The 25,413-nt window shown below is 40.7% G+C and overlaps 1 protein-coding gene across 9 annotated transcripts in view; it reads right to left on the bottom strand.

Annotated features, from left to right (window-relative positions):
- DACH1 (dachshund family transcription factor 1) overlaps nucleotides 1-25,413 on the bottom strand; it is a 509,086-nt gene that overhangs the window by 94,275 nt on the left and 389,398 nt on the right. For 6 of the 9 annotated variants that reach the window (XM_075336822.1, XM_075336823.1, XM_075336824.1 and 3 more), the window contains one exon: nucleotides 1,088-1,288. The exons of the other annotated variants lie outside the window; for them this stretch is intronic. In XM_075336822.1, the coding sequence (XP_075192937.1) occupies nucleotides 1,088-1,288 (201 nt within the window). The remainder of the gene's footprint in view (nucleotides 1-1,087; nucleotides 1,289-25,413) is intronic. 9 annotated transcript variants of the gene reach the window in all.

Raw genomic sequence — 25,413 nt, 5'->3', positions numbered from 1 at the left:
GTCGTGCCTCAGCAGCGATGTTGCTAGCGATGTTGCTTAGTGTGACGTGGCCTTTACTCACAAACAATTTGGCAAATTGCAAACTAGATGTATCAATGTCAGCAGTGGTGTCCTCATTTAAATGTTGTCGGATAGTTTTCACTTACACTGATGCACTATGAGCTTGGAGGACAGCTTGAATTTTGTTTGGCACTTGGGCTGCTTGTGCACCATTTAGACTATGCCGAGTTGCAACTTTTCATCATTTTCTCTGCCATCCATGTCCAGGGAGATTACCTACATTGCTATGGGCTGTAAACTTCTTGATTATATTGTGCACTGTGGACAAAGGAACATCAACATTTCTGGAGATGGACTTTTAACCCTGAGATTGTTGATATTTTTTAACAATTTGGGTTCTCAAATCCTCAGACAGTTCTCTTCTCATTCTATTCTCCATGATTAGTGTGGAACACACATACACACAATGAAAAGATTGAGTCAACCTCCTCTTTTTATCTGGCTTCAGGTGTGATTTTCATATTGCCCACACCTGCAACTTTCCACAGGTGAGTTTGAACGAGCATCACCAGCTTGAAACAAATTTGTCAAGCCACAATTTTTTACAGCCCATTTTGGGGCTTTGTGTGAAATTATGTCCAATTTACCTTTTAATACCTGTTTTTTTGTGTTGTTCCAATACACAAAACGTAAACAGACATGTGTTATTTCAATACGTTTTTGGGAGAAATATTTTATTTTGTGGAACAATTTTAAGGTTACCAACATTTTTGACAATTACTATATATCCTTCCTTAACCTTTTGGGGGCTTAACAAATCCCAATGAATGCTGTGAAATGAACAGCCTGCAAAAAAAACAAATTTTAAATTATGAGAACTTAGAGTCTATATCAAAATTCATGAAAAATAGGAGGCTTTCACCCCCGGAGATGAGGATGAAGATCCACGGAGAGTCTTCAGGGTAAGTTATTTTATTGTTACTGTACTGATTATACAACGCATTTTGGCATGAAATTAGGCATTAGGTATCAAACATAAAAATATGACATCAACTCAACACCCCATATAAAATAAAAACAGTCTTACCTTCTATTGTGGCCCAGTCCAGAGAATTCAGCGCCACTCTTACTGGAGGGTGATGTGACATTGTTGTGTTGTATGTTCTTTCCGTATACGTGCGGATTTTCTCTGGGTTCTTTGATTTCCTCCCAGACTCCAAAGTCATACTGATAGGGAATTTAGATTGTGAGCCCCAATGGGGATAGTGATGATCATGCCTGTAAAGCGCTGTGGAATTAACAGCGCTATATAAGTGACTAAAATAAATAAATAAATAAATGTGCCATTAGCTGCAGCACATCAATAGTTTGTCAGGGTGGATGTCAACTCTGCTGAAATAGGAAAGCATGCAGCCGACAAGCAAATTACCTGCAGCCAGCATGTGACAAAACATTGTAGCGTCACTCTCCAGGAAAAGTGGCTCATTCCAGAGATATTGGTGGGAGGCATACAATGTTTTTATCTGTTACAAGGTCCTGTATTGATTAACCCTTTATGAACATTGCAGAATTGCACTTTTATTTTGCCATATTTGGAATCTATTTCTCGCTTTCAAGTACATCCCATGATTAAATGAATGATGTCATACAAAAGTAACAGTAATTTTGCAAAAAGCAAGCCCTAAAACGGCTATGTCGATAGAAAAATAAAAAAGCTGTGGCTCTTGAACTAAGCGAAGGAAAAAACTAAAGAGTAAAAAACAAAAATTGCCCCATCCTTAATTGGTTAAGTGGGGATTGTCCAGTAGTGGACAACTCCTTTGAGTTAAGTTTACTAACTAACCTGTTAAAAGGGAACCTGTCAGGTACAATATGTACCCAGAACCACAAGCAGTTCTGGGTACATATTAGTGATTCCTGCCTAACAGTCCCTGTATACATTAGAATAAATAGACAGATCTTTAGAAAAGTATTTCTAAAGATCGATTATTATATGCTACTGAGGCCAGCACTTAGTCGCAAGGGTGTTACTTCCCTTGGCTAGTTGACCCTCATAACAAGTTAGCACATCCCAATAACAGGGATGTGCAAATATGCTATGGAGCAAACTAGTCAAGGGAAGTATTGCCCTTGCGACTAGTCGCTGGCCTCTTTAGCATATAATAAACGATCTTTAGAAATACTCTTTCTAAAGATCTTTTTATCAATGCTAATGCATACCAGGACTGTTAGGCAGGGAGGGATTAGCAATATGCACCCAGAACTGCTCGTGGGTCTGGGTGCATATTGCACCTGACAGGTTTCCTTTAATAACTAAGCTATAAAGGTTAACTTGCATCTATTTTCCAGTAAATATTAAAGAAAACCTCATCATGTACAACAACAATATTAAAGTACCTATTGACTAAGAAAAAATATTGAACATCATAGGGTCAAAGGATATCTTACTTTTTTTAATGCTCATATGATTAATGCTATAACTAAACCTTCCCAGTAACTGAAGAATAGAGTATTATTGGAAAGATAAATCGGAAAAACATATGTTGTGGAATATGTCACTTTCCATTAATCCATATTAACAGAAATTCTGTGATATGGTAAAATTTATGATTTGATAGAACCGTTTTATTACAAAGACCCTCTAAAGTGCAGTCATTATAATGATAAAACTTGAGCTTCTCATATGTCTGGTATTAGCCATCCATTGTTCTAATATGGTAGATTGTGCTAGATAAAGATGAAAAAGAAAGTTTGGCCACATCTTCTAGAGTTAGTAATGAATTAGTTTAATACCTACATCTGTAGTACATGTGTAGCAGGCTGAATTTGGTAATAAACTTTCCTTTAAATTGCTGAATTTTTATAACTCAATAACGCTATAAAAAAATCATATCTTATATTGCAGAATATATAGAAGAAAGCCTTTTTTTCTGGAAGGCATTATTAAATGACCAGATAAGTATAGATATGCGTAAAGCCTATGAAAAAAATGAATTCAGCAAGTCTGAAGAACAGTTAATGCAAAATAATATCTATAAAACAAAACACTAATTAGTTCCAGAGTCTTCCCTTTGCCACAGAAAATAAAATCTCTATTTGCTGACTGTGCTCAAGCAAGGCATTTTTGATGTACACTCTATGATTAAGTTGTAATCTAATGTGCAGCTCTTCTGTGTGTAATAGTTTACATCCAAGTAAAACAGCATCAATATGTTTTCAACAACCTAAATGTCATGCTTAACTCATATTTCAATTAAAATTATGCTAACTAAATCTCTGGCTGGAACTGAAATTAAATAATAAAAGTTTTGATTACTTCCTTCATCAGATCATGTGCTCCTAGATTGAAAAAATATGTGATTTACAGGGTTGGAATTGATCACTTTCTACATCTACTCCATTCATTGCCACAAAAAAAACTAGATTTAAAGCAATAGTGAAGAGATAAATTGTCAGAAAATTATTTTCAAAAAATGAAATGGTCTATGACTCCCTTCACTTGGATGGTCAGCCACCATTGGGCAAACACTGGTGGCCTGGTGGTATCCGGGACAGTTTTCATTGGTTAGATGATAAATTCTAGATTGTGGGAGTCCAAACAGATGCATCTGATTTGTATCATCATCAGTCCCTTTAACTGAAGTAGAAGGTCATTGGCTTGACCACTACTATACTTGAACTTCTCCTAGCTGTGGCTTTGGTTTAGCCGAGGGACTAAAGCGGGCTGTACACGCAACGACATCGCTAACAAGATTTTGTTGGGGGTCATGGAATTCGTGACGCACATCCGGCCTCGTTCGCGACGTTCTTGCCTGTGAAACGCACGAACGTCTGTTAACAATCAAAATTACTCACCTAATCGTTGATCGTTGACACGTCGTTCTAATCCCGATTATCATTGCTGTTGCAGGACGCAGGTTGTTCGTCGTTCCTGCGGCAGCACACATTGCTATGTGTGACACTGCAGGAACGAGGAACATCACTATACCGGAACATCACCATACCTGCGGCCGCCCACAATGAGAAAGGAAGGAGGTGGGCGGGATGTTCGGCCCGCTCATCTCCGCCCCTCCACTTCTATTGGACAGCCGATTAGTGACGCCGAACAAACCACCCCCTTAGAAAGGAGGCGGTTCCCTGGCCACAGCGACGTTGCTAGGCAGGTAAGTATGTGTGATGGGTGTTAGCGATGTTGTGCGCCACGGGCAGCGATTTGCCCATGATGCACAACCGATGGGGGCGGGTGCTTTCACCAGCGACATCGCTAGAGATGTCTCTGTGTGTAAAGCTCGCTTAAGGCCACAATTTGTTGAAGTCCAGGGGTCTGACCATTAATTATCTTGCATTTAGTGAATTGGTGATAAATGATTCTCACTGGCACAGCTTTTAAAGTAGATGTCGTGAAAAGCCCTTTAACTGGAAAAAATAATTTAGTGTTGTTTTATGTGCACACAAGTAGTAGTCAACTCTTTCATCTCAACATAGATATAGGTTCATCTAGGAGTCATAGTGGTCCCAGCAGTAAGATATTTACTCATTGGGTTCTAGTATTGACTACTACTAAAAGGGAGGTCTCATCTTGACATCCACTTCATATATTACATTTTAGGGTATATAGATATCATAAGACAGTCCCTGTTCCTAAAGAGGGGCAGCTGGCACCCACACTGCAAAGTAGAAGAGCAGCATGTGCGACAGTTGGATTAGTGTGATATAATAAAGATACAAGGTTATACCTTACATGAGTGCCAGGATTTCACTGGTTTTACCCTCTTTGTGCACCACCGGTATAGTGGACTTCGGATAACTTTGAAAGTCATGAATTTGGGACTCCCTCTATGAGTCAGAAAGGAGTGCCGATAACAGTTATTGAAGGATTTTTTTTATATGTTACATTCATTTGAATGGTTGTATTAACTGAGCAGGTTGTGGAAAGGTTCTTTGAAAACAATATACTATATGCCCTAACCCTTAATAGTCAGGCCAATGTAAACCAACGCCTTATACAGAATCTGTCACCAAATTTCACAAAACAAACTGGATACAATACTAAACAAATGTCAGACCTATTGAGGCTGGTGTTCTTACTTTGAAAATCCATGTTAGAATGATTGTATTTCTTTTCTAAAAGTTGAAATCTAGTAAAAGAGTGAAAGTGTTAATGAATCCAGGTTTATTCCTGAGCTCAACTACAATATTGCTCCCCTATCTTGACTGACAAGCTGTAGCTTATACAGAGCAGTCTAAGATTATATCAACAGCAGGGAGGAGGGACACTGAGGAACCTGTCAGTAGGAATAAGTCAGAGAGTAATTTCAGTTCATGAATACACTTTGTCTCATAGGTTCAGTCTCTTGCTGATACCAATTTTCAAAGTAAGTACACCTGCCTAATAACATTTACAAAATGTGTTTAATAATGTTTGCAGTAATGCAAAATCTGCTGATGGCTCAGTTTTAAATGGAATCTGTCATTGGGTATTTTGCTAATTAATCTGAGAGCAGCATGATGGAGAGTCAAAGGCGCTGATTGCAGGGATGTATCACTTATTAGGCTGTGTACTGTAGTTTCAATAGCATCAGTATTTTATCAGCAGGATATTATCACTATAGGACTAGGTATCTCATGCCAGGCAGTCTAGCTAATCTGTATAATCCAGCCCCCACCACTGATTGGCAGCTAGCTGACAATTTAAAATGTACAAAGGAAGTTGTCAATCAGGGGTGTGGTCGGAACTATTCAAAACTACTGGGCGTTCAACAATAGATAAAACAATGTTTTTACCAAAACTACACCAAGCAGTCCAGTAGATAATATATGCCTGGAATCAGGCTCTCTGCCCCTACATTATTCTGATCTCAAATTACATAGCAAAAACCTGATGACAGAATCCCTATAGAGGAATGTTTCTCAAGAAAATATATATTCAAACTCAGTAATCATTTGATTATGAGTAACATGAGGCCGATTTGTTTACAAGGTTATTATAAAAAATGATGTGGACATCCTGGCCAAGCAGTGAAATGTTTTAGTACAAGACCTCCAAATATTGCCAACTTTAGCATTTCCCAATAGTGAAATATTATGGAGAAAGTCACCATATTTCTACCTTTACTGCACAATATGGCCAAATAAATCTTCCAATATAAAATGTTTACTATTATAATTCTACTTCTATTATAATACAAAACATCTTCTAAGTTATAGCTTAAAGAAGACAAATATTTTGTTTCTTGATACTTATCAATCAGTGGAATATTAAATTTTTCTGGGAAAGCACAAATGCAGGTGACAGGAAATGATACTTCTTATCTTTTAGACTGTCAAGCATGGTTCAATAACATACATTCGCTGAGTAAGTACAGTGAATCCCTTAAGAAAATTCAATTCTCACTATTTTTCAGAAGTAGAGAGCACTTATATTTCCCAAACAGTTTAAACTGTGTAATGTGATGAGAAATCAAAAAATCTGACACAAAATAAAAAAGGTAATAAAGGGACATTTGAAATGTTTTCACTGTAAAACATCCTGCCAAGTCGCTTTAACATTCATCTTCAGGATGTCACCGGCTTCAGCGAGCTTATGAGAGCTGATACAATGTCTTGATAATATGATATTCTTTTTGCAAAGAAAATTACTTTCATGAAGATCCATAGGCTTTATTTGTCTGTTCAAATCCTAGAAACAGTGTATTTTACAATCAATATATAAAAGTCCTATCAGCGCTGAACATGTAACCTATTTTATGAAGACCTGTGGATATGAGACATTCGGACTACCGTATTTTTCGGACCATAAGACGCACTTTTTTTCCCCCAAATGTTGGGGGAAAGTTGGGGGTGCGTCTTATGGTCTGACTATAGGGCTGCGGCTGGGAATGAGGGTGCTGCAGGTCATCGGGGGCACGAGCAGGCAGCAGCAGCGCCTGCCGTGACCACATGGGCCCGCTCATTACATATGCACGCCCATCCTCCCACCCATCTCTCAGCGCTGAAGCCGGTGATGACAGGTGGGCGGAAGGATGAGCGGGGACGCGCACATAGTAAAGAGCCGGCCGCATGATCACCCCTGGCAATTACAGCCTGGAGTGATCATGTGCGGCTGTATTCACTGCTCCCCGCGCGTCATTACCAGCGCGGGGTGCAGTGAATCAGTACACTCACCCGTCCCCGTGTGTGGAGCCGGCCCCCTGCAGCACGCGATGTCTTCCTGTCTGTGCCGGTCAGCTGATCTGTGCCGGTCAGCTGATCTGTGCCGGTCAGCTGATCTGTGCCGGTCAGCTTATCTGTGCCGGTCAGCTGATCGGCACAGACAGGAAGACATCGCGTGCTGCAGGGGGCCGGCTCCACACACACAGATCAGCGTGCCAGAGAGGAAGATGTGATCGGTGCTGCAGGGAGTGAGGAAAAGGTGAGTATAAACGTTTAGTTTTTTCTCTGTGCTATAGGATACAGGCCATATACCAGGATGGTATATGAGCACGATGGGGGCATATAGCAGGATGGGAGTACCGTATATGAGCAGGCAGGATGGGGGGTATGTGAACAGGCTGGATGGGGGGGTATGTGAACAGGCTGGATGGGGGGGTATGTGAACAGGCTGGACGGGGGGGGTATGTGAACAGGCTGGACGGGGGGGGTATGTGAACAGGCTGGATGGGGGGGTATGTGAACAGGCTGGATGGGGGGGTATGTGAACAGGCTGGATGGGGGGGGTATGTGAACAGGCTGGATGGGGGGGTATGTGAACAGGCTGGATGGGGGGGTATGTGAACAGGCTGGATGGGGGGGGTATGTGAACAGGCTGGATGGGGGGGTATGTGAACAGGCTGGATGGGGGGGTATGTGAACAGGCTGGATGGGGGGGTATGTGAACAGGCTGGATGGGGGGAGTATGTGTGAACAGGCTGGATGGGGGGTATGTGTGAACAGGCTGGATGGGGGGGTATGTGTGAACAGGCTGGATGGGGGGGGGTGTGAACAGGCTGGATGGGGGGTGTGTGTGAACAGGCTGGATGGGGGTGTGTGAACAGGCTGGATGGGGGGGGGTATGTGAACAGGCTGGATGGGGGGGGTATGTGAACAGGCTGGATGGGGGGGGGTATGTGAACAGGCTGGATGGGGGGGTATGTGAGCAGGATGGATGGGGGTTTATAGCAGGATCATATACAAGGCAGGAGGATCATTACCAGGATGGGGTACCTTAGTAGAGAATTTGGGGACATTACCCCCATAACAGTGTCAGCAGCAGATCCTCGCCCCATAACAGTGTGTCATGACCACATTTTTTGCTTAAAGTTTTATTTTCCCATTTTCCTCCTCTAAAACCAGGGTGCGTCTTATAGTCAGGTGCGTCTTATAGTCCGAAAAATACGGTAATTGATGGTTAAAAAAACATAACAATGATATATTCACAATGAAAATATTGAGGACTTAAGTATTTACTCCATTTTTATATGTACTTATAGCCTTGACATGTTTATCAACTTAAAGGGAACCTATCAGGTGCAATATGCACCCAGAACCACGAGCAGTTCTGGGTGCATATTGCTAATCCCTGCCTGACCATCTCTGTATACATTAGCATAGATAAAGAGATATGATATGCTAATAAGTTAGCTCCTCCGCTCATTCCACCCTCTTACCATGGTAGCCTACCCATATTGAAGTACTAACATGGTAGTCAACAGCGGTGACATGTGTACCTTTGTCTGCTGTGACTGTTGATCTGAATGACCAGCACTTCCGGTCATGCACAGTATGAAGCCAGGTGTATGCGTCCCGGCTTCAGAGAGGTCTAATGCACATGACTGGAATGGCCAGGACTCCTGATCAGTGGACACAGGTAGGCACATCACCACTGGTGATGCTGTATTGAATAGCATGTTAGTACGCCCCTGTGGGCGTGCTAATATGCTAAGAGGGTGGAATGAGTGCAGGACCTAATGCCCTTATGACTAGCCCCTGTGCTCATTAGCATATGATAAAGAATCTTTAGAAATACTTTTTCTAAAGATCTCTTTATTATGCAAGTGTATACAAGGACAGTTAGGCAGGGATTACTAATATGCGGCCAGAACTACTCATGATTCTGGATGCATATTGTACCTGACAGGTTCACTTTTAGGATGGCCTATCACCAGATCAAAACTGGTCATGGTCAGTTTTTGCTTTTATTTGATTTTTGCCACTTTCTGAGACCCATTTTTTTAATCTTATATTGATGGAGCTGTATGAGGGCTTGTTTTCTGCACGTCGAGTTGCCATTTTTATTCATATTACTTTGGGGCATATACACAATTTTGATAACTTTTTATTGCATTTGTAGGGGGAATTGCATCAATTAAAAAATTCATTTCTGGCTATTTGGTTTCTTTATTTTTTTAATTTCGGCATTGACGGTATGGGATAAAAAATTATATGTTATTTGTTCTTGCAAATATACATGCAGCAATTCCAAATATGTAATTTGTTCTCTATATTTTGCTATTTACATTTGTAGAAAAGGGGTGTGATTTGAACTTTGATTTGCTTTTTTATTTGTACTAAATAATCTTTATGAATTTTACACTTTTAAATAGTCCCCTGAGGACCCTGTGATCACCTATGCAATACATTGTAACACATCAGTGGCAGTTATCACTTCCGACCGTCAGTGGCACCCTTCGTGGCATGACCACATGGCAGCCGGGGTCCTCTAAATGCCCACATGTCTGGTGATCTCCCATGAAACCCAATATTGCTGCTATTATATTATTGCAGTGTATTGTGAACCTGACAATCTTTTATGAAGCCACCTGTTGGGCTTCATAAAGGATCTTACATGGCAGACTTGGGGGCCCTCAGAAGACCCGAGTCTGTTATGGCAATCTATCCCTCAGATGCTTTGTGGATGGCTATCCGAAGTGATAGTCACCAATATGAAGTCTTTGTGAGGTTAAAACTATATGGCATTAGCTTACTTTTGGGTGCTATCTAAATAAAACAGCTGGTACCACAATGGTGGCGGTCACTAAGGGGTTAAGATAGGGCTCATTGCTACCAAATATAATATGAAAACATGTAATTACAACGTTTTTTTCCACAATCAATATTTATTACCTATCCACCTCTAGGACTTGCACCGATCATTAGTATGTTTCAGTCTTAACAACATGGCAAAAAACAGTATTAGAGTTAAAAATGAGTTTGAGTACTGAGGCACATGCAAATTTTGGGGAGTTACAAAATATATCAATAAAGAGCAACTAAATAGTTTCATAACCCCTATAGAGATGTATGGAGAGGCAATGCAGATGTTTGTGCAATTGCTGGTGAGGATTTTTTGTGACAGGGGTTGTGCTATGACATTGACATATTACATGGCAACAATGTAGTATTTAGACAGCTTGAGACTGCCAGAATGGTCCCAAAAACTCATGTGCCGGTCCCCCTCTGTTATGAACAGGAATGGTCTGCATGTGAGAACCAATGGGAGATTTTTCCCATTCATCTAGACAAGAATATGTGAGGTCTGGCATCGAGTAAATCTTAAAAGATTTCGATTGAGTTAAATTCACGACTGTGTACGGGTCAGTCAAGCTCTTTCACCCTAAACTGTTTATGGACCTTGCTATGTACGATGGGGCACACTCATTCTGGAACACAAAAGGGGCAAGAATATAATAAACACAAATAAAATGTATTGGTATGCTGATATATTAAAGGGTTTTTCCAGGAATTTTTTTTCTAAATTTAATAGACTCCCACAGGGTAGAAATAAAAATTGGGGATGTACTTACACTCTCCTGTTTCGGTGCTAGTTCTTCAGCACTGCCTCTGGTTCTTGTTGTCAGGCCGCAGCTGTGATGTCACTTCAACAGTGTTGCTGCCAGTCACAGGGTTAAGCTGCTCATGTTGTCTACTTTGCCAGGGCCACTGAGACCAAAGATTATCTACAATGCTGTGATATTAAGAAATTGCTGCAGCCTGTCAGTTAAGACTGCAGGCAGCGGTGAAGAGCTGGCGGTGGAGTAGGGGAGAGTAATTAAAGCTCAGTTTGTTATTTTTACCCAGCAGTACCCTATACGACAAGATTTCCTTTGAGATTTCCCTTTACTGGATCTCAACAGCGTGGGTCAACCCCTGAAAAAAAACTATAGTCTTATTCCTCTTCCACCATTTTTAAGTTGATACAATACACCAAACAAAGATCTGTCCATTAGACATTAAACTGCCAGATAGATAAGCGTGATTCATCCACTCCACACAACACTTTCTACTACAGTCTCATCAGAATCTTCCATAGCAAATGTAAGCTCTAAAAAATGTACACTCACCTCAACACTAAAGCGGGCTTTACACGCTACGATATTTCTAGCAATTGCTAGCGATATCGTACGCAAAAGCACCTGCCCCCGTCGTGCATGCGATATCGTGTGATCGCTACCGCAGTGGACATTATCGCTACGGCAGCGTCACACGCACTTACCTGGTCGTCGTCGTCGCTGTGACTGCCAAACAATCCCTCCCTCAAGGGGGAGGTGCGTTCGGCGTCACGGCGACGTCACCGCGATGTCACTAAGCGGCCGGCCAATCAAAGCGGAGTGGCAGAGATGAGCAGGACGAACATCCCGCCCACCTTCTTCTTTCCTTATTGCGGGCGGGACGCAGGTAAGGTGAGGTTCCTTGCTCCTGCGGTGTCACACACAGCGATGTGTGGTGCCGCAGGAACGAGGAACAACGTCTATAAACAACTATTAACAATTTTTGGTTTTAGGACGACCTCTCCATGGTGAACGATTTTCCCCACTTTGGAGGACGTTTAAGGTCACTGGTAAGTGTTACACGCTGCGATACAGTTAATGACGCCGAATGTGCGTCACTAACGACGTGACCCCGACGATAAAACATTAACGATATCGTAGCGTGTAAAGCCCCCTTAACCCTCTACAAGTCCTTCACTCACCTCTGTTATCCATCCTCGTCGCATCATCTTATCACCACCACAACCACAGGCCCTTTTCGCATGAGGCTCTCATGATGTCTGAGATGTTTCTATACAAGAGCACTTAAGATCATGACAAACTTAGGGAACACACACTGAAACATCCTGTACCTCATCAAAGCCAGATGTTCCTGCCTAGCTTGTTATAGCAACGATATGGTGCAACAACAACTGGTTTGATGACAGTGAGGAGCAAAGGGACTGCATGAGTGAGCTGTACAATGGGCTTATGAATTATTTTTAGTTTTACCATTTTTATGACCCTTTACGATTCAGCAAAATGGCAGCCATTGGCCCACCATGTTGCTGAATATACATGGAAGTGAATAACAAAAAAAATCAACATTTTGGAGATTTCGGATTTTTATAATATTTAACTAAAATTCAGTTCCTCTCATATATATATATATATATATATCTATATATATATATATATATATATGCTCATCTCTACTCATCTGCTTATTTTGCATTCCTACAATTCATATATCGAGACTAGAGATAAGCAGATCTGATGATATTCAAATTCATCAACTTATGTGGATTTTACCAGGAAGTTCGTTTTGCAGTGAATTAATATACTACACAAATTGAATGTCCCTTAATAAGCTCTGGGTATGGAGAGACCCCAAAGCATAATAAATGTTAAATGTGAACAAAAAAAACAAAGAAAAAATACTCACCTCTCCTGTTCACTGTCCCCTGCACAGTCTTCATTTTTCTGCCGCTAAAGGCTGAAGTCATGGGCATCTTCATGCTAGACTGAGATTTCTGGCTGCAACTAGGCCTGAGATGTCCTTGCCCATGTCCTGTGCTTAGCTGGAGGACCCAGCCTAGAAAGTACCATCAAAAGACTATGGAGCAGGAAAAGACATTGCCACGATTTTATGATGCACATGAACCTAGATGTCCTAGGCCTAGTCACAGTCGGAGTTCTCGAACTACTCTGAAATGGTCGAGGTTTTCTGGACCTGGGGTGCAGTTGTGAAAGAGGGAGAGTGAGCAGCGGAGGTGGCTGGAGATGTGAGCAGTGAAGTATCGATTTTTTTTTGTTTTTGCTGATGTGCTATGGTTCAGCTAAATGGCAGCCAGCCAGAAACCATTATACTGGATTTCAGTTGAGTGAAGTAAAAAAATCAGAATTCTGTAGAATATGATTTTTTTTGTAGAATTCTAGTGGAATTCAATTCTACTTGATTAAATGAATCCAAAGGCCGCTTTACACGCTGCGATATCGTGACCGATATCGCTAGCATGCACACCCGCCCCCATCGTTTGTGCGTAACGGGCAAATCGCTGCCCGTGGCGCACAAAATCGCGCGGACCCGTCACACATACTTACCTGCCTAGCGACGTCACTGTGAGCAGCAAACCGCCTCCTTTCTAAAAGGGCGGTTCGTTCGGTGTCATAGCGATGTCACTAAGCGGCCGCCCAATAGAAGCGGAGGGGCGGAGATGAGCGGGACGAACATCCCGCCCACCTGCTTCCTTCCTCATTGCCGGTGGCCGCAGGTAAGGTGAGGTTCCTCGTTCCTGCGGTGTCACACATAGCGATGTGTGCTGCCGCAGGAACGTCGAACTACATCGGACACAAAGCAGCAATGATAATCGAGATTAGGGGGGCATGTTACTGATTAGCGATTTTGAACGTTTATGCGATGATTCAAAATCGCTCATAGGTGTCACACGCAACAACATCGCTAAAGCGGCAGGATGTGCGTCACAATTTCCGTGACCTCAACGACATCACTTTAACGATGTCATAGTGTGTAAAGCGGCCTTAAGTCTAGTAAGAACTGCTAGTCTTCAGCAAAGTGATGGGGTGGTCATGTGCAATCAGTGCCAAAAGAAAGTGAACATAGACTGTAGCTAACTCTGGTTTGAGGTAGGCAGTTACGTGCCAAAATAGTTGAGCTACAACAATCAAGTTTATGCCTGCACAATATTCTCCAAAGGAAGGTTCCACTTTACTTAGAAACTCACAATCGCTCACAAAAGAAAAATTAAATACAAAAACTGCTCAAAGTTCATTATTCCCATTATTGCTTTTCATGATTGAGACAGGAATATTTACTTCCAGGTCCTAAAAACTAGAGACACGGGGTACAAAAACAAGCAGGTGCAGCTGTGGTACCGGTTGCTTAACTACCGTAAAAATGACTGCCAGTTACAGAAATACCAAAGCACAGGAGTTATGCCAATAGTGTTATTTGCTTTGCTATACTGTTCCTGTAACTCCAACTTTTCTATAGGAGTTAAACAAAAAGCATAGTGCACATCCCCCAACTGTTTTTGTAATTCTGCCTCTGGCTGTAGAGATCTGGGTGCAGTTGTTCCTAGCTCATCAATGAAAGGCAAAGATTAGAATCACACTTTAAGAGCAGACGAGGGAATGAGTAATGTGGAAGAAGTTGTAGTGTCTAGAGTATGTACTAGGTGGCAGTGGGAAGATTCCAAAGGCCACTTTTCCTTCTCCAAGGTAAGGGTAGACTGTTAACTGAATCTTGTCCAAGTTAGTGGAAAAACTAACTACAATGCAATTAAAAACAAAATAGGAGGGGGAGGCAGGCAATCAGATAAAAAAGTATAGGCAAGCAATACTGCACTGTGTAGGCACTGCAGAGCCGCTGTTAGTGTGCCCATTGGGTACTATTGCATGGCAAATTCCACACATGGCAGCTTATAAATGGAAGCAGACTTTTACTGAACATTAAAGAATACTTTCATTGCATGCAGTAATACAGAAGAGTATGATGACGGGAGGAGAGAGGAGCTAGAGGCAGAGGGAGGGGCTAGAGGCAGAGCTCCGCCTGCTCATCCCTCTTCCATCTACATAGAATCTCATCAGCATCAACTGCTAGCTCCCATCTCAGTAATTGGAAAGTCGTCACTGAATACAGATTTTACCTCAGAACTGAGAATTTGGATAATCACTGATCAATTCTGGCAAAGAAAAAAGCTAATTTATTTGATACGATATAATACAAAGTCACTTACTTTCATGTGACTATTGATTTATGAAATGAAAATTAAAATTATGGTTACACTTTAAGTTTCCAAGTGTTATTGCAAATAATATTTAGATTATTGAAGAAGTAAAGAGATCAAAATAGAGAAAATCAAAGCAAGGTGTATATAAATGAGTCCCTATTCTCAATGTAACCTCTATTATCCTGAAGTTTATTGTCATATATTGTAACACACAAATCTAGAACTGTGACTATTTGCCAAGGAACCTTGGTCAGCAAACCCTCTTGGAGAGATGTATTTGTCCCTCAGGCGATACTTTGAGAGACTTTCCCTCTTAACATGTCTACTAAATGTATCTTGTTAACAGACATTACTATCAACAGGAGTTAAGGCAAAGCCGTCTAATCTTTGCATACAATTCCAAAAGTCCATATGTTACAAACACTTATATGACTGTTACTTAACAAGGCTAAATAGCATGTTGTCAGACTTTGTAGACACTTTTAATCGGATAATCCTAACAGTATGTGGAAAGCGAGGCAAAGGAAAAATCTGCTGTAACAAAGACACAGTTACAGTTCACCTTCAGTGAAGAACAATAATGCATTATTAAATTCACTTTCCTGCTCAGTGGTTACACTTAGCTGACCACAGCAAATTTGCTTTCTGCCTGGTCTTCACAAGTTGGCAGAAAAATAGATTCTGTCACATTTAGTGGGTTCTGAAAATGACAGGATGCCTCTCATGGTTCAACTATAAACCAAAATCTTTCACAAGTAAATATAATTACAAATGCCTTTTGTCACGTATTTCTTCAGAAAGATATTATGTAGGGAATATTGTTGCAGCAAATATCAGCAGGAGCTCAAATGTCAATATAAGAAGAAGTGATACTGGACAAAGGATTTTATGGATGATTTTAACACTTGTTCAAAGGTTAGATTCTAATATTATAGACTGGAATCTCTGTCTATTTATATATCATCTATCTATCTATCTATTTATCTATATATCCCTCTATCTATCTATCTATTATCTATCTATCTATCTATCTATCTATCTATCTTTGTCTCATGTCTATCTATCTATCCCTCTATCTATCTATCTATCTATCTATCTATCTATCTATCTATCTATCTATTATCTATCTATCTATCTATCTATCTATCTATCTATTATCTATCTATCTATCTATATATCCCTCTATCTATCTATCTATCTATCTATCTATCTATTATCTATCTATCTATCTATCTATTATCTATCTATCTATCTATCTATCTATATATCCCTCTATCTATCTATCTATCTATCCCTCTATCTATCTATCTATCTATCTATCTATCTATCTATCTTTGTCTCATGTCTATCTATCTATCTATCTATCTATCTTTGTCTCATGTCTATCTATCTATCCCTCTATCTATCTATCTATCTATTATCTATCTATCTATCTATTATCTATCTATCTATATATCCCTCTATCTATCTATCTATCTATCTATCTATCTATTATCTATCTATCTATTATCTATCTATCTATCTATCTATCTATATATCCCTCTATCTATCTATCTATCTATATATCCCACTATCTATCTATCTATCTATCTATCTATCTATCTATCTATCTTTGTCTCATGTCTATCTATCTATCTATCTATCCCTCTATCTATCTATCTATCTATCTATCTATCTATCTATCTATCTTTGTCTCATGTCTATCTATCTATCTATCTATTTATCTATTATCTATCTATCTATCTTTGTCTCATGTCTATCTATCTATCTATCTATCCCTCTATCTATCTATCTATCTATCTATCTATCTATCGATCTATCTATCTATCTATCTTTGTCTCATGTCTATCTATCTGTCTATCTATCTATCTATCTATCTTTGTCTCATGTCTATCTATCTATCTATCTTTCTATCCAGTGGTGTAACTAGAGTCCGATGAGCTCCAATGCAAAATTGGTTCGGACCTAACCCTCCCTTCATTATGTAGTAAATACCCCTTCCTGTCCCCTATCTTGGGCCACTTTCTGGTAAATATGTTGCCCCATCAAAATAAATATGTCACCCATCCTGAGCCTCTTCATAGTAAATATTTCCTCATCCTGGGCCCTTTTTAGTAACTATGTCCCCCATCCTGGGTCCCTTTCTGGTAAATATGTCCCCCCATCCTGGTAAATATCCCCTAGCACAACATTATAAGCTATGCGAAAGCAACTGCTATCTATTCCAGTCAATTTTGTCAAATGGTGTTCCCCCCTTCCAAGCCCTGCTATGTGACAATATAGTAGTTTTCCTTCATATATGGGGCATCAGTGTGCCCCGGAAAAACTGTACAACAAATTTTGTGAAGCACCTATGGGTTCAAAATGCTCACCACACCTCTAGAGAAATTCCTTGAGGTGTGTAGTTTCCAAAATGCGGTCACTTGTAGGGGTTTCCACTGTTTAGGCACATCAGGTGCTCTGCAAGCACAATATGGTGTCCACTATCTACTCCAGCCAATTTTACGCTCCAAAACTCAAATGGTGCTCCTTCCCTTCAGAGCTGTGCCGTGTGCTCAAACAGTAATTTTTCACAAAATATGGGGTCTCAGCGACCTCAGGAGAAATTGCACAACACTTCTATGGTCCACTTTTCCCTGTTACCCTTGTGGAAATGCAAGATTTGGGCTAAAATAACATTTTTGTGGGGGAAAAGTAAAATGTTCATTTTTTTTCTTTTACATTTAATTCTGTGATGCACTTGAAGGGTTAAAAAACTTGTTAAATGTGGTATTGAGCACTTTGAGGGGTGCAGTTTTTAAAATGGCCACAGCTCCTGGGGACACAGACTGCAATTCAGCTTTAACGTGTATACAAAAGACAAATACAGCATTAACCCCGGAGGGTCTGGAGCACAAATTCATTTTATGAGCCCACTCCTAAGACACATGCATTAATTACTTTAAGGATCTTCCTGCACTTCTATACAGGCGATTAATTTTCCCTAACTACCCAGGAAGGACAGGATATTCCTACCCTGAACTCCACTGTGGAGGGAACAGGAAAAACCTCACCATATTGCCACTTTTTTTGGATTTCTTTATACATATGCCTATGAGTAAGGAGGCTACTGTCTGTTAATCATTAAAGAAACCTCCAAAAAACACTTTTCTTCATAGTAATTTAGCGACTAATGTGATCAAGGTCCTGGAAGACCGAAACGTTATTGTCGCAAAATTGTCGCAAGTGTCACATGTCTTTCAATTATTGCTATCTTGCCTTCTGTATTAAAAATCTATTAGCATTGAGAAAAAGAGATATCTTTATTCATTCTTGCCCCTTGAGAGTGCAGTGTTATATTTATATATGTTTTTTTAAAATGGTGTTACTTTTGGGTAATTTCTGTCACATAGGCCCCTCAAAGTTACTTAAAATGTAATGTGGTCTTTAAACATGTTTGGTTTTCTAAATTTTGTTGGAAAAATTAAAAACTGCTGATACATTTTTAACCCTTCTAACTTCCTAACAAAAAAAGTTTCAAAAATGGTGCTGATGTAAAGTAGACATGTGGCAAATGTTATTTATTAACTATTTTGTGCAGTATAATTATCTGGTTTAAAGGTATAAACTAGTGTTGAGCGGACCCGAACTGTAAAAGTCCGGATCCGCGCGATTTCAGGATCCGATCCGGGTCCGACTTGGATCCGGGAATCCGTCTGCACGATCCGGGTCCGTTTTTTTTTTTTCTTTTTTCTCTCTCTCTCGTCCCCGGATCCGCTCCCCCATTGACTTATATAGGTCCGAACTCCGGATCCGATCCGGACTTCTTTGCCAACCTGCGGCTGATCCGCCGGACCCGGATTATTCACGATCCGCTCAACTCTAGTATAAACAATTCAAAGTTTGAAAAGTGTTACATTTTCATATTTTTTTGCCACATATTAGATATTTTCATAAATAAACACAAATAATACTGAGCAAACTTTGCCAACATGTAGAACAACATATCATGAAAAAACATTCTCAGAATTACTGGCCTAATATTGAAGCATTACATAGTTGTCACCTCATAAAGTGAAGCTGGTTATATTTGAAAAAGGAGGCTCGGTCATTACCGTAACAAGTGGCCCAGTCCTTAAAGGGGTGGTACACTACAAAGCATAGTGGCCACATCGACGTGACAGAAGGATTTTTTTAAATACCTTCTGTTGTCATGTTTACCTGTTAGCAGCGCTATGGCGATCAGCTCACCTTCATCACGTGACCCGGGCTGCAGTGACCTCTGATGTCCAGTGATGTCACATCAACTTTCTGAATTGGAAGTTGACCCGGCATCCCTGAGGTAGGACCCAGTCTCTGTGAGTGATGGAGCTGTGGGCGGAGTTTTACCGCACATCACAGCCCAGCATCACTCGTGCTTGCGGTGCTCTGTGGTGCAGGAGACAATGCACAAGATGATACGTTCAATGAAACCCAGCATAGGCATTGTTTAAATCAGGGTCTTGTCGTCAGTGTATCTTATTTTATTTATTTAGCGCGATGTTTATATATATACATGTATATATAAACAAGACCCTGATTTAAACAATAGGTAATACCTTCTCTTTAGATGTAAATTATTATCTGAAATAGTGAGCCATGATAAACAGTTTTAATTAGCAGCAGCGCATTAATGTCAATAAAGCAGTGTCAAAAAGAACAGGTAAACAATAAAGGTTTATTGAGGATGAGAAATTGGGTTCACTTCTGTTCTAAAATCAGTTTCACCCCTGCCCTTGTATCCCTGTCAGCCAGTGTGTGCGTACCGAAACAGTAAAGTTTGATGTTTGTACCAAACACAGAGTTTATAAAAAAAAAATCACTGTTGAAGTTCAGAGTTTGGGTGCTTTATGTATGTTAACCACTTGATCAAGCAATATTGTGCTTGGGTACACTGGGTGCTCGGCTTAGTGCGAACCTCTAGCAGTGTCTAAATGGCTCTCACTGGGGTTAAAACAGAGTTATTAAATGTAGTGTGTACAGAAAAAAAGAAACTATATTACCCTGCTTCCCCCGGAAGTGCTCTAATTATAACTGGCTGTATGTGGGCCTAGAGCCAAACTGCACAATTAGTGGCTTCCAAAGGGGTTCAGGTCAAGTCTGAGTCCCGAACTGAACTTTTCCCGAACACAGCTTCGACAGGTCAGCTCTACCAGAGATGACCAGAACTACCATACCACACACTGAAAAAAGAGGCTTCAAATGAGATATAAATTCTCCAAATGGCACAAATTTTACCAGGAAATACAATTCGCATTGACTTTAATCTCTATGTATTGAATGTCCCTCAGGTGGCACTAGAAGTAAAAAGTGGCGCCAATGACCATATCGGGGAGAGCTGAAGTGGCCAGAGTGGTGAGCTGTGAGGTCAGAAAAATGGGGGCCAGCTGGAACAGTGTGGAGTAAAGGCCCCGTTACATGCAACGACGGATCTAATGATATATCGCCGGGGTCAAGGATTCCGTGACGCACATCTGGCATCATTAGCGACGTCATTGCGTGTAACATGCATGAACGACCGTTAACGATGGAAAATACTCACCAAATCGTCCATCCTTGACACGTAATTCATTGTCCTAAAATAGTTGATTGTAGAGGATGCAAGTTGTTCGTCATTCCTGAGGCAGCACACATCGATATGTGTGACACCTTGGGAACGACGACCTCCAACTTACCTGCGTCCACTGGCAATGAGGAAGGAAGGAGGTGGGCGGGATGTTATGGCCGCTCATCTCTGCCCCTCCGCTTCTATTGGGCGGCCGCTTAGTGACGCCACTGTGACGCCGCATGAACCGCCCCCTTAGAAAGGAGGCAGTTTGCTGGCTACAGCGATGTCGCTAGACAGGTAAATCCGTGTGACGGCTCAGAATGATATTGTGCGCCACGGGCAGCGACGGGGGCGGGTACGCTCGCAAGCGATATCGCTAGCGATATTGCTGCGTGTAACACCCCCTTAAATGAAAAAAATCTGCATTCTGGGGAATATGGATTTTTGTAAAATTGAATTTCACTTACATAAATTGCCAACTCTACCTTTGATGGAAATTTAAAATATATTTATATTACTAAATTACTTTAATCTAGTATGTGATGATTAAGAAAGTCTCATAAAATGGTGTCTGTTTTCAGCACAAATATAAAAAATTTAAAAAATAAGACAAATCAGAGACTGCAGTTTATGAGATTCTTATAAGCAAAAAGAAATCTATCTTCTAGTTTATTTACTACTGCATGGTCATACAATAATTCCAGAATTTCTGCTAATTCAATTTTCATCGAGTACTAGGGAAGTCGGATTAAGGGGAATATTACATGTAATAAATAAATAATTGTAACTTAATACATTTCTGCTCATTAAATAGACTTCACACGTACATAAGATGTGTCTTTAAAAAACACATAAACTTAAATTCCTAGCATGTACAGTAAAGGAAGGAAATCAAGGTGGCAGCTGCTGTATGAATACATTATTATCCAGCTGTAAAAATAAAAATGGCCATTATAGCTGATTATTTATGAGTCATACATTGATTTAAGGATCTGATTCAGTGATTGCTGAGGCGATAATTGCACTTGTTAATTAACAACTTGTTACTTACAGACATGAACTGTAAAACCAGAAGGGTTTTTTGTAAATATATTTTAATGTATAAGTGTATATTATTAGGAAATGGTAAGGCTAACTGAAAAGCAAGAAGGCAATAATCATATAATAAGCAGTCAACCATTATCTATTACTATAGTTACCCAACCTATTTATGTATTTTTATTGTGTTTGGAAGAGTTTTCCTAAACTTGTTTATATCTAGCAAATTTACGTATTACTATGACTATAACGTTTATGGGTGGATTTAAGGCCTCATTACACATAGCAATGTCATTAGTAAGATCGCTGAAACGCCACAGATTTTGTGACGTAACAGCGACTTCACTAGCGATCTCACTACGTGTGACACATAGCAGCAACCGGCCCTCTGCTGCGATATCGCCGCTCGTACCTGAACGTCCTGGTTCGTTATTTGATCTTTGGTGTCCCACTGGGCAGCATGCTTCACTGTGTTTGATGCCATAACAACAACGAGCGACCTCGTTGGCACGCCTGGGTAGAAACACTACGGCTCTATCGAGGTTGAGAAGTCAGAATAGCTGCTCTGTGACAGGGTCCCAACGACTGCCAAGGTCGTTATATGGATTGCAGCATCGTTGCTGTGACGTTAATTAGATCTGCCTGTTTGCCAGCTAACTAGCGACCATGTAGTGACATACCAGCGATCCTGACCAGGTCATATCGTTGTCGGAATCGCTGGAACGTCGCTACGTGTAACGGGACCCTTAGGCTAAACCTATATGTCTGACTGAAAAATTGGCCACTGTTTATTGCCTTAATCCAATAGATAGCAGCCTGATATACTTACCTTCCACTCTTCTAGGCTGCCAGTTAGTTACGAGCACCACTGTACTGGGTACTAATATTGTGCAGTGTCAGGATGTGAAGAACAATAGCATGCAAGAGACTGTGCAGTGGCACCCATAGCTAACATGGGAAGGAAGGTAAATATAGTTTCTTCTGATGTCATATCATAGGAAAACTTAGGAGATTGACACTGACCAATTTAGAGGCAGCACAAAATATTGATAGGCTCATCCAAAAGCAATAGCATGGGTAACTGGGTACCTGATCCTAAAGCAAGGAGAAAAGATTGATGGGCACCTCCCTCTGACTTCTCCCTGCCAGACTTGGCTGGACTGAAAAGTCTTTCCATCTTTGCATATGGTTTTATCCTGAGGAAGAAGCAGGATTGCCTTGAAACCATTTTAATCCCACTTGGATTCATTTACACGTTTTTTCACAGCAGTGTTTAGGAACCACATATTCTCTTAAATATCATCTTTATATACAGAGAGAGATTAATAAAGCTAAGCAAAGTTGGAAGAAAACATTGGGTTGGGGTAAGGGGAACATACTGGACATGATTCTGCCCATGTTTCAGGGATCATGAATGTCTTCTTTTAATAAAATGGTCTGAAATTAATAATGATGGGTCAGGATACATTAAAATGATTTTATTGGATTAAATATTACTGATCTGGGATCTGCAAATAATCTAGGCAGCTACAGTTTGATACTAATATACAGCTCTTGGCAAGAGTTTGAAATTCAAATAACAATCTGATGTGGGGTTGGCTATTAATACAGAGGTTCTAAATTCAAGTTTTGCCCTGTCCTTTTACATAAAGCCATGGACTTTGAAAGTCTACTTTTACGTCTGCTATGACAGGCTGCTTGCATCTTGATTATGCATGCATGATCAGGATAAACATTTGTTTAACATTTTTTTGGAAATAGGATTAGTCAGAAATTAACAACTCAAGATTTGCTACACAAAATTTTGCACAAACTTCACCAACTGTCATGTCAGCATCGGGCTCTGTTCACATTGCAGATTCTGACAATCCGCTCAATGGTTTCTCTTGTGTCTGGCATCTACATAGGCAGACTTTGAAAAGAGAGCCAGCACGATCTGAAATTGGCATGCATCATATAAAAAGTGCAAATTCACAGATTTATTCCAACTGTACTATAATAAAAAAAATGAGATTTTTAGCAAATAATTGATCAATTCTTTGAGCCACCCCTGCCAACGTCACGGCAAATCTCAATAGGGGGGTCCTAACCTATATTATTATCAATTAAGCACCATACTTGGATCTGGTCCGCCTTTATCAATGGTTGCTGTCTGGCACTGGGAGAGTCAGTTCTGATATAGTCCTGGTATGTGTAGAGCTTGCTCCACATGCTGGGACCTGGGCTGGCCTCTATCCACTATTGCCTCTTTTGCAACATAGAAGCGGTTATATATACAGATTACAGGTATGTGTGCTCTATTATGGTTCCGATTTTAACTTTATCTAGGAGGCCGCATGGCACATGAAGTACAGAATATAGTGTAGGACCCCCCTATTGAGATTTGCCGTGACGTTGGCAGGGGTGGCTCAAAGAATTGATCAATTATTTGCTAAAAATCTCATTTATATTACAGTACAGTTGGAATAAATCTGTGAATTTGCACTTTTTATACGATGCATGCCATTTTCAGATCGTGCTGGCTCCCCTCTCTCATAGGCAGACTTTGGCATTGACCTGTTGTGTGCTGATTCATAGGCAGGCTAACGGGAGTTTATCTCTGCTAGTCTGCTTGTTAAGTTCTTTTGATTGCATGTGGTGGGGAAGCCAATCAGATCTGCTCCCCTTTTGTTTAAGCTGGATAAATTCTTCTACCCATGCCAGCTATAGTTTCTATGTTGGTCTATGAGGTGTGATGTCCCAGATTCTCTGGTGAAAAGTGTGCTATTTGCTTATTGCAGTTGTGGAAGTTTACCTCTGTTGTGTTGTAACTTTCTTCCTCCTGTTGTGTTTTCTCCTGAATCTATTATTGTCTTTACTTATGTGTGTGTGCGCGCAGTGTGACAGAGTTTTGTTTTTTCGCTTATCAGTCTATATCTGTGAATCTGGGAGGAGGAGGAAACAGATCAGGACTGGTCAGGAGTTGGGCCAGAAAGGAGACTCAGGCATCCCCACCATTAGGGGTATCCATGAGAATAGGCATAGAATAGGGGCCCTTGGTTCCCCGCTATCTCAGAGTCATCGTGACAAGATTATTGTTACCTTTCAACAAATCATAGAGGTTTTACAAAAAATATATTTTGTATATTCCTACACACCATAAGATCATATCCTCATCAAGCACGTTGTAAATCCGTGATGATGTCAGAGATACTCACTTGCTACTTAGGTCACCTATTCGGGGTGATAATACTATATGCAATAAACAGGGGAGATATAGAGAAAGGCCTCGATAGTAATTACTGTTAAGGTACTGTCACACATAACGAGATCGCTAGCGAGATCGTAGCTGAGTCATGGTTTTTGTGACGCAGTAGCGATCCCGTTAGCGATCTCGTTATGTGTGACACCTACCAGCGATCAGGCCCCTGCTGTGAGATCTCTAGTCGTTGCCGAATGGTCCAGGCCATTTTCTTCAAAGGCAATGTCCTGCTGGACAGGACACATCGCTGTGTTTGACACTGTGTGACAGGGTCACAGTGACTGCTGAGATCGCTATACAGGTCGCTACTGAGTCGTTGGTAAGGTCTGACTGTGTGACATCTCACCAGCGACCTCCCAACGACTTACCAGCGATCCCTATCAGGTCGCATCGTTTTCGGGATCGCTGGTAAGTCGTTGTGTGTGACTGGGCCTTTAGGCTAAAAGAAAGAGATGAAAAGACGTATATGTCCCTGCTTATCTTGTGAGCTATTTGAAAAAGAGCTTATCACAATTCGGTTTTCACTGTCTGCTTCTTTAGCCAGATCACCCTTGACAGGGGTACCATGGGTAAAGCAGATGAATTTCAATA

Source organism: Anomaloglossus baeobatrachus, chromosome 2 (genome assembly GCF_048569485.1).
Source record: "Anomaloglossus baeobatrachus isolate aAnoBae1 chromosome 2, aAnoBae1.hap1, whole genome shotgun sequence".
NCBI classification, from domain to species: domain Eukaryota; kingdom Metazoa; phylum Chordata; class Amphibia; order Anura; family Aromobatidae; genus Anomaloglossus; species Anomaloglossus baeobatrachus.
This window is presented reverse-complemented; position numbering and strand designations above follow the sequence as displayed.